General features: G+C 53.6%; 1 protein-coding gene across 1 annotated transcript; it reads right to left on the bottom strand.

Annotated features, from left to right (window-relative positions):
• Nucleotides 1-1,429: 1,429 nt before the first annotated feature.
• On the bottom strand, nt 1,430-13,359 carry STC2 (stanniocalcin 2). The gene is made up of 4 exons (XM_080803298.1): nt 12,942-13,359; nt 10,517-10,659; nt 7,852-8,063; nt 1,430-2,853 (listed from the first exon to the last, which is right to left on the bottom strand). Exons 1-4 carry the CDS (start codon nt 13,090-13,092, stop codon nt 2,451-2,453), a joined length of 909 nt encoding a protein of 302 aa, XP_080659424.1. The 5' UTR covers nt 13,093-13,359; the 3' UTR covers nt 1,430-2,450.
• Nucleotides 13,360-16,248: the final 2,889 nt, after the last annotated feature.

Here is a 16,248-nt window from a genome sequence, read left to right as displayed (position 1 = left end):
GGCAACACGCTAGTGGTATGAAAAATATACAACAGAGATCAGTGACAGGGTTCAGATGAACACGGTAAGCAATTTTATGCCTTGGGGGAAAACACTTGAGATAATAAATACAAATGACAAATATTTACAATAGAAGCAACAAATGGGACATCAGTAGGCGAACACATAAGACATTTACACTGAGGAAAATATAAAAGTGATGCCTTTCACACATCCAGCCCAGGAGCCGGCGAACAAATGAACAGCTGACCCAGCAACGCGGGAGAATGTTATTGCTTCAGCTTTTGAATGATGTAAGTAAAACAGTAACGTGCTGCAGTGGCCCATGGCATAAGACAGCCACGGTTTACGTTCGGTTCCCATGGTAGAGCCTGACACACTGGTCCTCCTCCCCCCGAGGGCAAAGCTGGATTAAGTGCACCATCTCTCCTGCTTTCTGCAGCTCTCTTTTTAGGTGCTTCTCCCAGCATTTTGTCCCCTCCCCCCTCCCCCCCACACCCAAATGGGTTTCTTTCTAACCTGGATCATGGAAGATTGGGGAGCTGACTTTCCAGCAGCAGCATGTCCTGGCACTGATGAGCTTGGGTTTGGGGTAATAAAAACACTAGCCGGGTTTTGGGTAAGGGCATTCCCTGAAACAAATTAGAGTAGATAAATCTAGCTTCTTTATCTCTGGCCTCGGGTCGCTTCGAGGGAGAGCTATAAGCTGATCAAACGGAGGATGTGTACTTTTTTGCCAGCTCACTAGAATAGGGGTCCCAAAACTCGGGCCCAAGAGCCAGATCCAGGTGGGCACCTGTTAAATGCAATCTTACTGGAACAGAGCCAGGCCTGTTGGTGACATGTTGTTTTATATATGCCTGCTTTTCTGCCACAGTGGCAGAGGGGAGCACTTGGGACAGAAACCGCATGACCCGCCAAACGAAAAACAGTGTAATTTACTCTCCGGACCTTTACAGAAAAAGTTTGCTGACCACTGCTCTAGAGGGAACTGGCCCAGAACACCTGTCTACGCCTTGTAATCCTGGCCTCCTGTTTGAGTACTAGCTGCAAGAGAGAAGCTTTAATGTTGATAACTCCGTAGGCAAGAAAGAAAGGGCCTATCTGTGGAACGTTTTGAACAACCCCAAGAACCCCATTCTGCTGACCCTTTGTTATAGTCCTCTTCGCACTCCCCCCTCCTTGCCTTGGATTTTTAGCTCTGTCCCTCCTCTCTGCCTTTATTTTGTCCACTCGGACTGCTTTCTTCGTTGTTACATTCCCAGTCCGGATCTGGAAAATCCTGTCCCTCAGTGCTTCCTGGCGGTCTCCTCCATTTATGTAAAAGGTCAGCCTTCCCTGCTGGAAACCACAGCCCCCTCTGCTCTCTTCTCCCCCTTTCCATCCTGCACACCGAGAAGCCCCATTTCCGACTTGGCCTTAAGGCATCAGGTACAAGGCTTTATTGATCTTGGCTGAGGGTCAAGGTGGGATAACCAAATGCTAAGGAAAAAAAAGTCTGTCAAATGTACTTCTCAAGTGTGCATTTTCCTCCAGGGATGTGGTTTGCTCTGAGTGGCTGCGAGCCCATGCCGGGCAGGCAGACACATGGCTACATCGCTCTTTGATTCCTTTTAAAAGAGCACTCAAAAGAAAAAAAAAAAATCATCCCCAAAAGATGGGCTGTATTTCTTTTTCCTTTGAGCTGGTTTTAATGACCCAGTTGCTTTGTTCAAAAGCCATTTATTTAGATGACAGGTATGTAGATGTAACTGGATAAATAAAAAAGTGAAATAGAGATTCGAAGCAGTGGTTAATATACAGACACACAGGGACCACTCCCTCGGACATGGTCCCCCAGACGGAACAATGGCTCAGAAATTACACTTAGAACCCTTGCCCTCCCCGTCCCCAGCAGCTCCAAACCTCAAGATCCCATGCAAGAAACTGAACTTCCATTTGGCACCAAGCTCCCACACAGCCCCCATCTCCTCTCCACCCTTCTGACTCCCAGCGTGGTTTTCACATTCACTGCTGCACCGGGATCCAGCCCGCCCTCTGCCAAGACAGCACCAGAAGCTGCGGGCCTGGGGCCCAGCACCGAGTGTGCGGTCCAGTCTGACCCCTGCCCTTCCCCGGCCCAACTCCCCCACAGCAGAGCAAACCGCAGGCCGCCACCCAGTGGCTCCACGGATGGAAAGAAGACAAAGTTGCAAGGAGGCCGCGTGCACGCTCACTTAGGGATGTGCAAGTGTGGGAACCCCCCACGGGCCCAGCCGAGACCTCGCTGCTGCCCAGGTCGCCTCTGCCTCACCTGTTCGTTCCGCTAGCACACACCTGCATCAAGTCCGCAATCCCCACCAAATCCTGCGTGTAGACATCCCCCCTCTTTAATGGCAAATGTTTTGGAATGTCCATAGAGAAGAAAATGGACGGCATGGAGGAAAGATTTCCTGGCCAGGCCTTTCGTTTCACCTCCGGATATCGGAATACTCAGACTGTTCCTCCTCCCACTCACTGCTTCCAGAAGTTCCCTGGCCCCCGTGGCTGGTGGCTCGGCCCTGGGCATGGGCATTTGGGTGGCTTTTGCTACCTCGCTCGCCCTTGGCACCTCGGCCGGTCTCCCGACTACTGGGCTCCGCGAGGGAGTGACCTGCCTCCCCGTGGTGGGCCCTGGAGAGCTTGGCTCTGCCCGCCTGGAGCTGGTGCTCAGGGGACACTGTGGGGGGCCTCTGGATGGCTGAGGTACAGAAGCTCAAGATGGAGCACAGGCCTCCCCAGTTCTGCTCGCACTGCGCCTGGACGCTGTGGGTGACGGCCTCCTTCACCTCTTCCCCGCACGTCAGCAGCAGGTTCACCAGGTCCACGTACGGTCTGGAGATGGGAGAGAAAGAGAGAGAATGGAACCAGTCCTGAACGGGCCACAGAGGACATTGAGGATACCAGGCACAAGGGACATATGGCTGAGGCCTTAGTTTGGTGAAAGAGATTTCAGGAATTACTTCAGGTCTTTATCCATATCCTAAGGAGTGCTGGCCTCAGCCGCTATTTCCTTGATGGCCATTACCTCCCAGGCTCCATGCCGGGCACTGGAGACAGGCTGGTGCCTGAGTCTACCACCAGGAAAACGGCCAGTGACGATTTGCAGGTGCATAGTGCCTCTGGGGAAGGCGGGAGAGAATGCCAGGTAGGGAGGCTGTGTGAGTGTTGAAAAGGACTGTAGGAGAGCTCTGGGCATGTTTCCCGTGTGCCAGCTAGGAGGGTTTCAGTGGGAGGAGTAGAGAAGTGTCTTGGGGCCAGTGGAATAAGAGGCAAATGGTGAAGGGTTGGAACTACCAAACTGAGGGCTCTCTTTGGCAGGGGAGGAGGAGCCATCAAAAATTTGGGGCTGCAGAGCTCCACATTGCCCTCTTGCCATGCGGTGTCAGTGGGGCTGGCTGGCTTTGCACTTGGTGCCACTCTCCCAGGTCAATCTTCTCTAAGTGAGGCTCTCCAGAAGCCATTTTCCCATGTCTGTGTTTGCCCCTGCTTTAGGCTCCTGATGAAGGGTGTTTCTGGAAGGTCCTGGATGCACTTCCCTCTGTACTCAGTGGAGAAGGGTGGGAGGCAGACCACAGCCCTGCAAAGTCACTTCCCATGGAGCTCTCCCCCATTCCTGGTACTAAAGGTCGAAGACGGGGAGTGGCTATCTAGGCATCTCTGTTCTTCCAGTCTGGCTTGGCTAGAACTGGAGGTGAGGGCTGGCCACAAGGGGCCTAGGTGTTGGGATGAGTGCCAGCAATCTGTGAAATATACACATTTGGTTCTGGCTCAGGCCATCCAGCTGCCCTGGGTTGTTCTTTGGGAAAAATGCTGGAGGAAGAATGAGCACATCATGCCAACACAGGGGTGGGAGGTGTGTGCCACGGGCAGGAACAGAGTGCCTGCTCTTTACGGGCCCATCTGGTAAGAGGTGTCCCCAGCGAGGGGCTCTCATAGCTCTCTCACTGAGCCCTTCTCACATCTCACTGGACTTCCAAAATCCCCAAGGAGCGTATAGAATGTTTCATGTGGCTAGCCAGCATTCTTTAGCAGTCCTTGGCCAGCAAAGTTTCTGGGTATCTCTGCCCATGAGCACTGCAGCTCTGGGCCATCGCCTCGGACAGGGAAATCACTCTGGAACGTGAGATCACTTATGAGGAACAAGACTTTTTTCCTCTGTGAGCCGGGACCACCTGGGTGGCTGCCTGTTAGCCCACTTCATCTTCTCTTTGCAAGCTGGCAGTTGCTAGGCAGAAGAGCAGATTGTGTTTTAGGACTTGTGAAGTAGTTCACTGCCATTTTTATGAATTAGTCCTCAAGTTGTAGTTGAACTCTCCTCATGTCATAGATGTAAAAATGGAGATGGCTGGTGGTGGGGGGAGGGCGGGGGAGAGGAGAAAGTCAGTTTTTGGAAGCTTCTGGGCTGGGAAGGCCTAGAGCTGGACTGAGAGCAGAGAAGAGGAATGTTCCGGCTGATAGAGATCAAGCTGCCTTTTAAGGCCTACTTGATGCCTTTGGAGTCAGAGAGTCTGTGCATGGCTGATGGACAGGGTGCTTCAACTCTCTAAGGCAGGCCCCTAACAGTGACAAGGACAGTGATAACACTCCTCCTCTCCGGCTGTGAGAGGGGGCTGTGGGGGCAACACAGAAGCAATGCTGCACGCATATTTGCTTCCTTCTATCTTTTGACAACTAGCAACCGACTGCCCCAGGGAGCTCAAGGTCACGGAGCATATCTGCTACAGCAGCGTCAGGATTTCAGCGCCTGATTTGTACCTGCCCCTCTCTGGGGCAACAGGAGCAAATTGCAGGGGTTCAGAATCTGTCTTTTTGGGACCAGCCCAATGATCTTTTGAGTTTTCTTTCCCCAGAGTAAGGGGAGGGCTCTCTTGGGAATGTATGGACTGCCTCCTGGCCTCCTTTGCCAGGGCAGTCTGCCTGCCAGATGAGCTCTCAGAACCCCAAGGCGGATTCGAGAAGGCTGGACTAGCGAACGCTCTCTCCTGCCTTTGGCGCTCTCTCCCGAGGAGAAAGCTGTGAGCCATGGGGAGGGGTGTGTGTTAATCTAAGCGTGTTTTGAGCTGGCATGGTGCCTTCTCAGGCTGCAAGCTCAGCCCGTGTCTAATGACAAAGCCCAGCTTTCTCAACTGGGTGTCAGCAAGGCTAAAGGATTTTTAAAAATACTTGGAGGGGGACGTGCCTGGAGGCTGCCAGCACCCAGTGACAGGGTGTGTGGTGGCCAAGGCAGTTGATACGGAGAAAGTGGGGCGGGAAGGGGTGAGAGAACAGAGGGAAGCGGAGAGCTTGAAGGGAGCCACTTTAAGCAGACATGAGTGTTTTGGGGGTGGATAGGGATTGGGTTGAGGAATGGGGGTGATGTGGATTCTGGAGTGACTGTGACTTCCTCTTCTCTAAAGGGAAAAGCAAATTCAGTTCTTATTTTCTTATCTGAGACCAATGCCACGCATTCGTAAATGGCGTTCTTGGTATCTGGGGACTGATGGGATCCTTTGTGCCCGATCAGTGAAGACAGTTAAAGGACAACACCATTGTTCAGCTTGAAGTTCCAGCTGACGCACCGCATAGTCATGGCTTCAGAAGGAAGGTAGTGGGGTGCTGGGGGGGAGCTGGGGTTCAGTGAGACCCGCTGCCTGGATACACCAGCTTAGCGAAAGGAAAGAGGACTTGTGTGCAGGCACAGTGAGTGTTCTTAAAAGAGGCCCAGGCTAAGTTATGGGGTGAGTCACCTGCATTCCCAGAGCAGGGTGGGGTGGAGGGCTATGTGTTCATTCTAAATGATATGAAGAGCCCCTGAGAAGTAAAAATCTCATGGCCCCATGGGCCATGTTTCCACAGAGGAGGTACCAGAGAAGCCACAGTGCTTTACCCTCCTTAAATTCCAGAGGAAGCAAAAAAACCCTTCAAAACCTTTGGTTTTCCCAAAGAAGACTTTTCTCCAATCTTGGAAAAGACAAAGTCTTGTTGCACTCCAGGAATGTCTTACTGACGTATAAGCTCATGCTCTTCCTCCATTCTTGAGGCCAAGAAGCTATACTGGATGACAGCGGACTGAGGACAAAGGAGCTTTGGGAGTCTCTTAGCCATGGGGCATTTGCCTCTTTCCAGGGGCAGCTTGAAGGAAGGGACCTTTACAGTGCTCTCCTTGTATAATGGGGGTATAACTGAGAAAAGAGAAGAACCCCCTGCTACATCTGGGAGCCAATGAGCCTCTCACAGGTCCAGTATTGAGAGAGCTGGTCAGGAGCTAGGAGGTCCCATGTCTATTCCTGATAATCAGCTTGAGTTGTAGGTACTGCCAGTTCCCAAGCTGGATAGTGGGGATCAAACCTCAGAGTCAGATCTGGAACCTCTTAGCTGCCCTCTCCTCTTCTGTTAGGTGGAGAGAGTAATCTCCACCGGGCAGCCCTGTTGGGAACAATAAATGAGACTGTCCAGGTCAAGTCCCTCGCCCACTCACACAATGATAGTGATTATCATTATTGTTGTTGTTGAAGATGTTGTTGCTCTGTGTCTTTACAGGTATTTGGAAGAGTGGTAACTATTTCATAGGGTGTCAGTGTGACTAAGGAGAAGACAATATCACTTTGCTCTGGCAAGAGCTGCCGGCAGAGATTCATGGTAAATCTTCGAATTCTAAAAGGGCACTGGGGGCGTTGCAAGATACCTAGACCCTCCTAACCCAGTGGAAACTGGTGGGTGATGGCTGTCCTCCATGATCTAAGCGGTGTGTGCGTGGGGTGGGGAGTTGCCTGCTAGGTGGCATAGCTGGGGGAAGGCCACGGCACCAACTGAGGAGTAAGAGGTCATAAAATTGTACTGATTTGGCTCCGTGAGCCACTGTGTAAAGACCAATGGTGCCATCAAGCTGGTTGTGACTTGTTTCGCTCTGCTTAGCTAGTGGCCTGCTTTCTGCCCTCAGTCTCCGAGGAAGAAGCCATTGTGACCCACTGCCCAGGCTGCATGTCAGGAGCACCTGGGTACCACATGCTCTATCACTTTGCACAGTTTAGGATCCTACAGATGGGTTTTTTTTTTTTCCCTTAAGGAATAACATTTCTGGGGTTTATTACTGAATTGCAAGTCTTTGAATAAACAAGTTCATATTTACCCACTTTGGCAAAAAGGTGTTTAGCTGATTCAAGTTCTTGACATGGGTCTTGTGTTTTCTCTGGGAGGAAATCAATGTGTTAGAGAAGGTGAACTGGACCTTCTGAGGGAATGGAAGGCCATGGGGGCAGGAAAAAGGGCTATTGCTCTCAGTTCTTGGCACTGAAGCCTCCGGAGCTGGATGGCCTGGCTTTGCCTCTCATTCTCTGTATGACCTTTACTCTAGTGAATCTCAGCTTTCTGATCTGTAAAATGGAGAGAACGGTACCTCGCTCCCAGGGCTGCTGTGAGGATCTGGGGAAAGATTCCCGAAAAGCACTGAGCACAATGTGTGGCACTTAGTAAAGGCTCAGCCACTGTGATGGGCTCTCGGCTGTCTGCTGGGGCACCTGCGCAGCCGCTTGGAATACTCAGAACTGTTGGGATCCACGCCGAGGGGAAGGGGAAGCGTACTTCTGAAGCCTACACATCTCTCGCTTAGTATGATATCTTCTGTTTCTATGGCTCATGCTTTTGAAACCAACAGTGGACATTTCTTTCACTTTTCCTGAAGGCCAGCAGGACAGGGCCTCCCAGGGGAGTCCGCGCAGCTTTCTGAGGTAGAGTGCAAACTTTCCCATTTGGTGGGAGGTCAGCCTCCAGACACAGGCCCCTCAAAGTCCTCCACACCAGCCTGAGGAGCGGGCCCCCTCCTTCCCATGGCCCCTGTGGGGCGGCACTCACTCGTGGAGCAGTAAGTCCTTGAAGTGAATCATCTCCACCATCACCCGTGTGTTCTCCTGGGCGGCAGAGCACAGGTCATGTTTGAGGTAGCATTCCCGCTGTAACTGGAACACCATTTCCTTAATGGCGGGGCACTTCCGGCTTATGCAGCCGAACCTGTGCCGCAGAGCGTGGGCCTTACACTTCAAGGCATCTTTGATGAATGACTTGCCCTGAGAACAGAGAGGACAGAGAAGAGAGAGAGGGGCAGAAGAGACAAGTCCTTGTCAGAAGCTTGCCAGTCACACTTCTTGGCCTCGCACGGGACTTTTGTCGGACAACTGAACCCCAAGGTCCTGCCTCAGACTGACCTCCATGTAGGCGACAGGCTGATGACCATCAGGGGGTATGTCTGGAGTGACAGGACACCTTTGGCATTTGGCCAAAAAGGATGTTACTTCGGGAGACTAACAAATCTGCCTCCTTCCTCCCAGCTGCTCTACTAATTTCCCTCATTCTGGGGCTTCTGTGGCCGTCTGTCCTCTAGGTAGACCAGGGTTGGCTGCTTGGGGGCAAACTTTCTAGAACCCAAGGGGAATGTGGCCAGACATAAATCCCGAACTCCCAGCAAGAGCATTTCCCAAGGAGAAGGTGCCTGCTGATCCAAGTCTCACACCATTGCTTTTTCCTCCAACCTCACGAGAGACATCGAAATTGGGTGCTATCTGTGCCTCAGTGCCTCCCACGGCCCCCAACCCATACTCATGTCTCCTCCTATCCTTCAAGGGGGAACATTCTTTTCCTTTTTGAAACTGTTAGGATTATTGCCTCTAAAAGGCCCGCCTGGCACTCTGCCTGGCAGCATCTGGAGTCTGAACTGCCCAACTGACAGCCCCTCCCCCGCAATCCCTGCCTCTGAGTGGCTAAGGCAGCCAGGCATACATCTGGGCCCCAGTTCTCTTTCCTGGCAACCCCATGAGATTGTTCTTATCCTAGAAAGGAGACAGCTGTTGGGGGTGCAGAGGCAGGCTGGGGCATGAACTCCCTTATCAGCCTCTCAGGGTGGGGAGGCATTGTGGGATACCTACCTAGGGATCCCCACTCCCCCATTACTATAGAAACAAGCTGTCATTGGAGAGGGCACCTCTCTGTTTTTAGACAGGCCTGGAAGGAACTGAGTGGAGAAAGAGAACGGGTTTAGGTTGGAAGTGGGAAGCCAGCCAGCACATTTAATTCAGTTCTTCCTTTAGAAGCAACTGAAATGTCTACACATAGTGTCCGGTTGCTGAAAAAGCCCCTCCCCTTGGCCCCTTTTGCTCTGACTTTCCAGCGGGAGCCAAAGACGATGGAGGGTGGGGTGTGTCAGTTCGTGGAGTAGTCACATGCTGGGAACCAGCTTGAAAGGGATGCTTCTCACTTGAGAGCATACTCCTCTTGGTTGAGAGAAAAAGGAAGATTAATGTATTCGAGGGCTGCAGCAATCTGTTTTGGTATTCTTCCCTGACATCCTGTGGGATTGCCCTTAAATACACATTTCCCCCCCGGATTTCCTATTATGTTTCCTAATTCCAGTTAATCCAGAAGGGATGCTTTATTAGGGAGCCTTGAGGAGTTCAGATGTTCTACTCTTTGCTTCTCTGGTCTCTGTTTCCCACCTCCTGCCACCCCACATCCTCTGCTGTGTAGGCTCCCAGCCCTGTCACATCCCTTTCTGGTTCCCAGGCATTGCTTTGTCAGGCACTCTACAGCATGTCAGTAGATGGTGGCAGGTGGCATTCATAAGTCACACAGTTACCTGGGCATCACATTTTCCAGGTGGCCTTCTTCAAATGTTGTCCCCACTCTCCAACTGTAGGGGAGAGGAGTTTGGGGAGATAGAACAACAGGGGGCTTTGTAGTGCACATATGGGCTGGGGAGAACATGGAGAAGGTGAGCCTGATGCCACCTGCCACCTGAAATGTATTTGGGTTGTTAGCACTGGAACCACAGGGTGGCTTGCTGGGTTCTTGCCCAGCCCCAAGCCACCACTAGGCTTTTTTTTTCACCCTGGCTACTCTGGGATAGCTGGAGTAGGTCAGGCCTTTTTAGAGGACTCCAGAGAGCAGGACTCATTCGGGGTTTTTGGGTTGGGTGAGGAGGGTCTGCTAATTAGGAGGAAGAAGTCTGTTATTCTGGAAGCCCTGAATTATCCCTGTTACCTGCTCACACACCCATTGGAGATGAGTCTCTCTGAAGTTTGTGTCTCATTCATTCTCCCAAAGTAGGTGAAAACAGGTCTTGGAATGTATAATTGGAGGCCCTGTCCTCCCCCCACAAACCTGTTTCTAACGTGATGGGCCTTGCAGACTGAGTTCTGGGTGGCCAGACATAGTGTGTCCCCTTCCAAGATGTTTATTCTTTGTTCTGCCTTTTGTGTTCTCTACTAGGAATGCTTAGATGATTCTTTAACTTGCTCTCCATACCACTCTGCCTGTGTAGACACAGCTCCATGACAGTTCTGGGAACAGAACCCCATGAGTGGTGTGGGAAGAAACTGGCACCCTGCTCTGCACCAAGAATGGCTCTTGCAAACGCTAAAAAACACCATAAAGATCAGCTAAGGAGACCGGTTCACAAGTCCTTCCAATGAACACTTCAATCATGCAATGCCAACCTAAAACATTTTGTGCTCTATGTGGTTTTTACCTGGGCATCAAATTTTCCAGCGTTGTGCAGAAAAGTCATGCAAATCCCATGTAAGCCTCGAATCTCACAAGAGTTGTTCTCGAAACATTCAAACACACCACACCCCACATCGCCAGCGTTGACCAAACAGTGTTGAATTTCCGCTAAAATGAGAATGACATACAAATATATACAAAATTCTCAGCTACACTGGGGAATGCAGAGAGGTCGGCTGAAATACAAGCTAGTAATGACTACAAGAAAATTTAAGAAGATAAAGTTAGAAATGACTATTTCAAGATCTGAAAAGCTGGGCAAGAAGATGTCATCGTTTAATGTCCTTATGAAAGTGTCAGGATTTGTAAATGCTTTATCTGTAAAAATCAGCCAAACCTGTGTTACAAAGATCACAATCAGAAGTTAGGTCTGAGCACTCCATTTTTCATCCTTTCCAGGGTCTTCAAGTCTTTGTGAAAATACTTAGTTTGAGGGTACCTGGGTGGCTCAGTGGGTTAAAGCCTTCGGATCAGGTCATGATCCCAGGGTCCTGGGATCCAGTCCCATATGGGGCTCTCTGCTGGGCAGGGAGTCTGCTTCCCTTCCTCTCTCTCTGCCTGCCTCTCTGCCTGCTTGTGATCTGTCAAATAAATGAATAAAATCCTTTAAAAAAATACTTAGTTTGAAAGCAAAAGCAATTTCAGCTTTCCAAACCCACAGACACAAGGAAGATTTTAAATGATTCGCTTGCTCTCTCCCTTCTGTACTTCATCAATGAAATACCCTTCTCTACTTGGAACTCAAAGCCACTGCTGTTAAATCACAGCCATTTCCTTCCTGACCCCAAATGCGAGCATCCAAAAAGCAGTTTCAATTCAGCTTTATGATTCAACACCTAAAAATCAAAACAAAATTCCTATTAAGGCAGTGCCTCCAAACCATCAGCATTAAAAATATCAGGCTAGGGGAGCTGCGGTTGCGAGCAGGCTCAGGAATCAAGCCAAATGGGGGCTAGCCTGCAGAAACGCAACCTTCGCACTTAGAGGCTCCTTTTAAATAGAGATCCGGTGTGAGATATCACTTAATCCCCTAGAAATTCCCGCGATCCGGGAGTTTGCTGCCGTCCTTCGCAGAATGTGGCCCTAATTCATCTCTCCAAAAGGACAGACTGAGGGAGTTAACTGTCAGGCTGTCGCGTGCAAGAGACTCTCTTCCGTCCCTCCCCCCACCCACACAATTCACTGATTTAAACCAACCACAAAATTACATCAGAAAAGTATATTTTGGAAGAAGGGCGGGGTCCGAGTAGATAATCCGCATTCAGATTAAATCTACCGAGAGAATGAGTGGAGTGTATTTGTGGAGGTCACCAACTACCGAGAATCACGTTCAATTCTCAGGGAAAGCGCTGGAGAGGGGGAAGGGTGGGCGCCGGTCCTAGGCTGAGCCCCGCGCAGGCTGGGGGTGCGGGCGCTCGCGCGTGGAGGTGGGAGACTCCCGGATGATCCCACGCGCGGCCCCGACGCACCGGGCAGGAGCGCGCAGGGGGGCGATTCACTCGCTGCGGGCGTCCCTAATGGGCACTCGTGCATTCCTGCTCGTGCGGTGAGCGCACGCACGCTACGGCTGGGTCTCAGGCCCCCAAATCAAGGCGGCGGCGGGGGGCGGGGGGCGCCGAGTGAAGGAGCTCCAGGCAGATTGTCTTTCTCTGCCAGGATCTGGGAAAAGGGCCAGCCCCGTGCCCTGCACGCCTGGCTCTGCTCGGCAGCTTGCCGGTGAGCGGAGAGCCGATGGAGCAGCAGCCGCGCACGGGTCGGGCCGTGTCACCATTTCTGCGCCAGCTGACCGCCCTGGAGAGGGAGAAGGCGGCAGCACCTCAGAGGTACGCTTTGCGCCACCTCCCCCGACCCCTCCCCTGCAAGCAATACCCCCGAGGGGAAGTCCACAATACAATCGGTCTCGCCTACAAAGTTCTTGGATGTCGGGCATCTTTTGAGGAGGGGGAAAGCGGTCCTGTCCCGGTCGGCCGGCCGGCTGGGAAGAGAAGTTCTCCGGGGTCAGGGCGCAGGCTGGCTCCGGGGACCCTCCTTGCCTTCCGCGGGCGGGCCAGAATGGAGCAGGGAGCTTTGCACCGGACCGGGAACTCTCGGGCCGGCACGGGCCGTGTCAGGCGCTGCCTCGTTTACCCTCGACCCCGGGGAGGACAGCAACAAGTCCTGCTCCAGCCATTTCATCACCCTGCCAGCACGTGCGGATTCCCGGCGCGGAGCCTGGCGCGGACCGCGTCTCGCCTAGCCTCGCGCTTTCCTTTGCATGTCCCGCGCCACCCCAAGAGTTTGCGCGGCCCTAGATGGGCTCCCAGGTCCGGGCAGAGCGCCCAGGGCGCGCTGCTTGGGTGTACCCGCGTTGTCTCCCAGCAGCTCCCTGCCGCGGGGGCGCTCGCACTTACCTGTGTTCTGCAGGGACAGGCGGCCTTTCTGCTGGGAGCCCCTGTCTTGGGGACCCTCCGGCGGGTTGGTGGCGTCGGTCCCCCGCGCCGGGTCGAAGGTGGCCAATACCAAAGCCAGGGTCACGAACTGGCCCAGCCGCTCGGCACACATGGTTCTGTGTGTAAACCTCCCGCCCGGAGACCTGGATTCTTTGTGCTCTCCTCCTCTTCTTCCTCCTCCTTGGCCGCTTCCCCTCCTCCTCCCACTCTTCCTCCTAGCTCGCCTTTTCCCTCCTCCTCGCGGCCGCCGCTCGGATAGAGGTTACCCAGCGCCCTCCCGTAGCTCTCTGGAGAGCATGTGACCAGGCCGTTAGCAGCGCCGCGAATGCCCGGCAATGGCAGGGATGGTGCCTCAAATATCCCTGGAAGCTCTGGTGTCACTTGAATGAAGGAGTCGAGCAGGTGTTGTCCCAGCGGCTGGACCAATCCGAGACCCCGGCCCGTTTGACAACACGACTGGGAGGCGGGGCCTGCGCCCAGCTACTACAGGAGGAAGCCGAGCTCTGCGGGAGCGCCCCACAAAGTTGCCGACCTGGCGCCGGCCACGCGTTTGCGTGCGTGTATGAGTGTGTGTGAGCGCGGCCGGAGACGCGTGCGCGTGTGCGGGTGATCCAGGGCAATGGCCGAACGCCCTTTAAAAAATAAAAGCGAATACCAGCTCCGATTGCGGCTAAAGAAGAGCGGGAGGAGACGGTCTGTGCTGGGACAGCGTCGTCCCCCCACCTCCCACCCCCCGGGCCCCTGGCTCGCATCACACCCGCATCTTGCCGGGAAAGTTTCCTCTTTCTGTCGTTTGGAATTCAGTGAGCTCCCCAGACCCGAGCTTTGACAGATTGGAGTTTCTTGGGCACAGTGACGCTAGGGGCAAACTGAGCACAGATGGGAATTCCTGGCTTTGTGACGCTTTGCATTAAGAAAAAAAACCTTTCGAACTAAGATAGGAGAAGCACTAGACAGGACTTGGCCTGCGCAACTGTCCCATCTCTTCTTTTTTTTTTTGCCCCGATTCGGTGGGCCGTGCAACACTTAGTGTGCTAGTTCCTCACCCCTCCCCCAATCCAGACGGATTCCGGTGCTGGGCTGCAGGGATCCAGGTGACCGACTGGACTTGCATCATTTCCAGGCGGGTGACTGGGAGGCCCAAGCCGCCCTGAGTCAGCCCGCCGCGGAGCATCGCTAGCCCCGGAGGTCGGAGCTTGAAAGGCAACTTTACGCGTCTCCAAACACACTCTTCCAGTTCCCCAAAGCGCTACTCGCCGCCCGGCTCCGGATTCCCTTTAGTCTCCAGTTATCGATGGAAATGGGCAAAAAACAAAAACAAAAAACAAAACCCTCAAACCAAACCCGGGGAGATCCTCTCCATCTCTTCCGTCTTGTTGCAGCTTCCTCCCCAAGCACCGCCGGGGCTGGATGGCTCCGGCTTTCTCCGGCCCGCGGAAGCAGGGAGAAAGTTGGGCGCCGCTCTGAGCGCCTCTTCCCCCGCTGTGTGTGTACGTGTGCACGCTCACGTCTCCCCGGCGCCGGGGCCGGGGACAGGAACTGCTCTGGGCACCGTCAGTCCGACGGCTCAGCTCTGGGGGCTCGCGCGGCTGGGGGAGGGCGGGGACGCGAGCGAGGCGGCGGAGAGCCCGGCCGCACGCACGCACCCGGGTGGCCCGCCCTCGCCCTCACCCTCACCCCCCTCCCCGCCATCCCCACCCTCCTCCGGGAGAACAGGTGAGCTCGGGTACCAGCTCCCACCCCCCACCCCCACCCCACTGCCCGCCCGCGCCCTCTGCGGTAATGCGCCGGGGAGGTTTCATCACCCACTGCCCGCGGCGACGCGGCCCCGGGTCTCCGCGGCGGGACGCACTGCTGCGCCTCGTTGGGGCCGCCATGTGACACGGTTGGGGGAGGGGGTGCGGAGACGCGGGGGCCAGGTCGTCCTCGGGCCGCCCCCGTTGGGCCTCCGGAGCTTCCCTATCTGGGTCCCGGTTGCTCTGGGGCGTAGAGAAGGCGGAGGCGGGAGGCCGGGTGGCCGCCGCTGACCACAGCTCTATGGCGCGTCGAGCGCCCCGAGTCGGGAGTCTGGGGGGAGGGGGGAGGGCGCCTTCGGAGTGGGCGGTCCACCATCCCCGCCCGACTTTCAGAGTCCCAATAAATGGTCATTTTGAAGGTTTGAGTCTGCAGCCGTGACAAGAAACCGAGCGCTCATGCCCAGGATTCCAATAGCAATGACTATTTGCAGCCTCAGATCTTTGTGGAAGGAGGTGGGGTACAAGTACATTAAAATGGGTGGTTCGCATTTCCCACCCTGCTTTTGTTTGCATAGTTAACTTAGCTTCCTTTATTGCTCTATGAAAAACGCTCTCGCGTAGATCCTTAAGAGACAAAACATTAACAAACAAGGGCATTCTGGCCTCTCCAAGAACTCCATAAGCCCCTGAATTTCCTGTGTCGGCTTTTTTCCCAAAAAGCCTCTTTTGTAGGTGAGAACATGAGCAATATGGGCATTAAAAAAGGCATCTGGTCACTTGGCTCTCTGAGCAACAGAAATAGGCGAGGTCCAGGGGCAGGAGCATGCCCACCTTTGCTGGATGCAGACACTGTTGAGTCTACTTGGCAGAAGGCTCCAACAAGTAGGCAGGTGTAGGTCTCCGGGCTCCCACTTCCTCACTACCTTTGGTTAGGCACTACCTGGTGCCATGAGGCCCTCAGGGGACCTGCATTATTCAAATCTTCATCTTGAGGCTATTTGCTCTAGGCTCACAGGGGACCTTCCTGTCTCTCCCCTGAGCCAACTGCCTCTTTATAGAAGGAAGAGTAGTGGCTAGATTTTGAAGTATTGTGAGCACAGGTACTCGTTCTTAAAGGCTTCATCTGTAGGCCACTTGGCTGGGGCCAAACACCCAGAGAGGAATGCCCATCCTGTTGAGTTCCATCATGGCTGAGGAAATTCTGCTCAACTGTTAGGCAGTTTCCTGGGACAACTATCCCAGGCCCTGGGTCTCGGGTGAGAGCTGGGAGGGGGAGAGCAACTGGTGACTTTGTTATAACTGTCCTCATTCTTCTGGCTCTAGAACTCTAGCCTCATTTGGCAGATTGTGGCTGATGAGAGTGAGGGTGGGGAGGGGACAGTAATTATTTTATTATTATAAAGCTAACATGAATGGAGAACAGACAATGGCACCACATACTGAATTTGTGGCTTTGGTGTCTCCCCAAACCTGAGTCCATCCTAGATGGAAACTGGGACTCGGGAGGAGCAAGGACAGGACAGCTGGTGTTG

This window comes from Martes martes, assembly GCF_963455335.1.
Source record: "Martes martes genome assembly, chromosome: 5".
In the NCBI taxonomy this organism is placed as follows: Eukaryota; Metazoa; Chordata; class Mammalia; order Carnivora; family Mustelidae; genus Martes; species Martes martes.
The sequence above is the reverse complement of the archived record's forward strand: the minus strand, read 5'-3'. Positions and strand labels throughout refer to the sequence as shown.

Excerpts from the sequence above, each read along its gene's own strand:
- STC2 (XM_080803298.1), bottom strand. The coding sequence starts at position 13,092 with ATGTGTGCCGAGCGGCTGGGCCAGTTCGTGACCCTGGCTTTGGTATTG. Across the intron at positions 10,660-12,941 it reads CCTGTCCCTGCAGAACACAG|CGGAAATTCAACACTGTTTG; the intron begins GTAAGTGCGAGC and ends TTCTCATTTTAG. Across the intron at positions 8,064-10,516 it reads CTGGAAAATTTGATGCCCAG|GGCAAGTCATTCATCAAAGA; the intron begins GTAAAAACCACA and ends CTCTGTTCTCAG.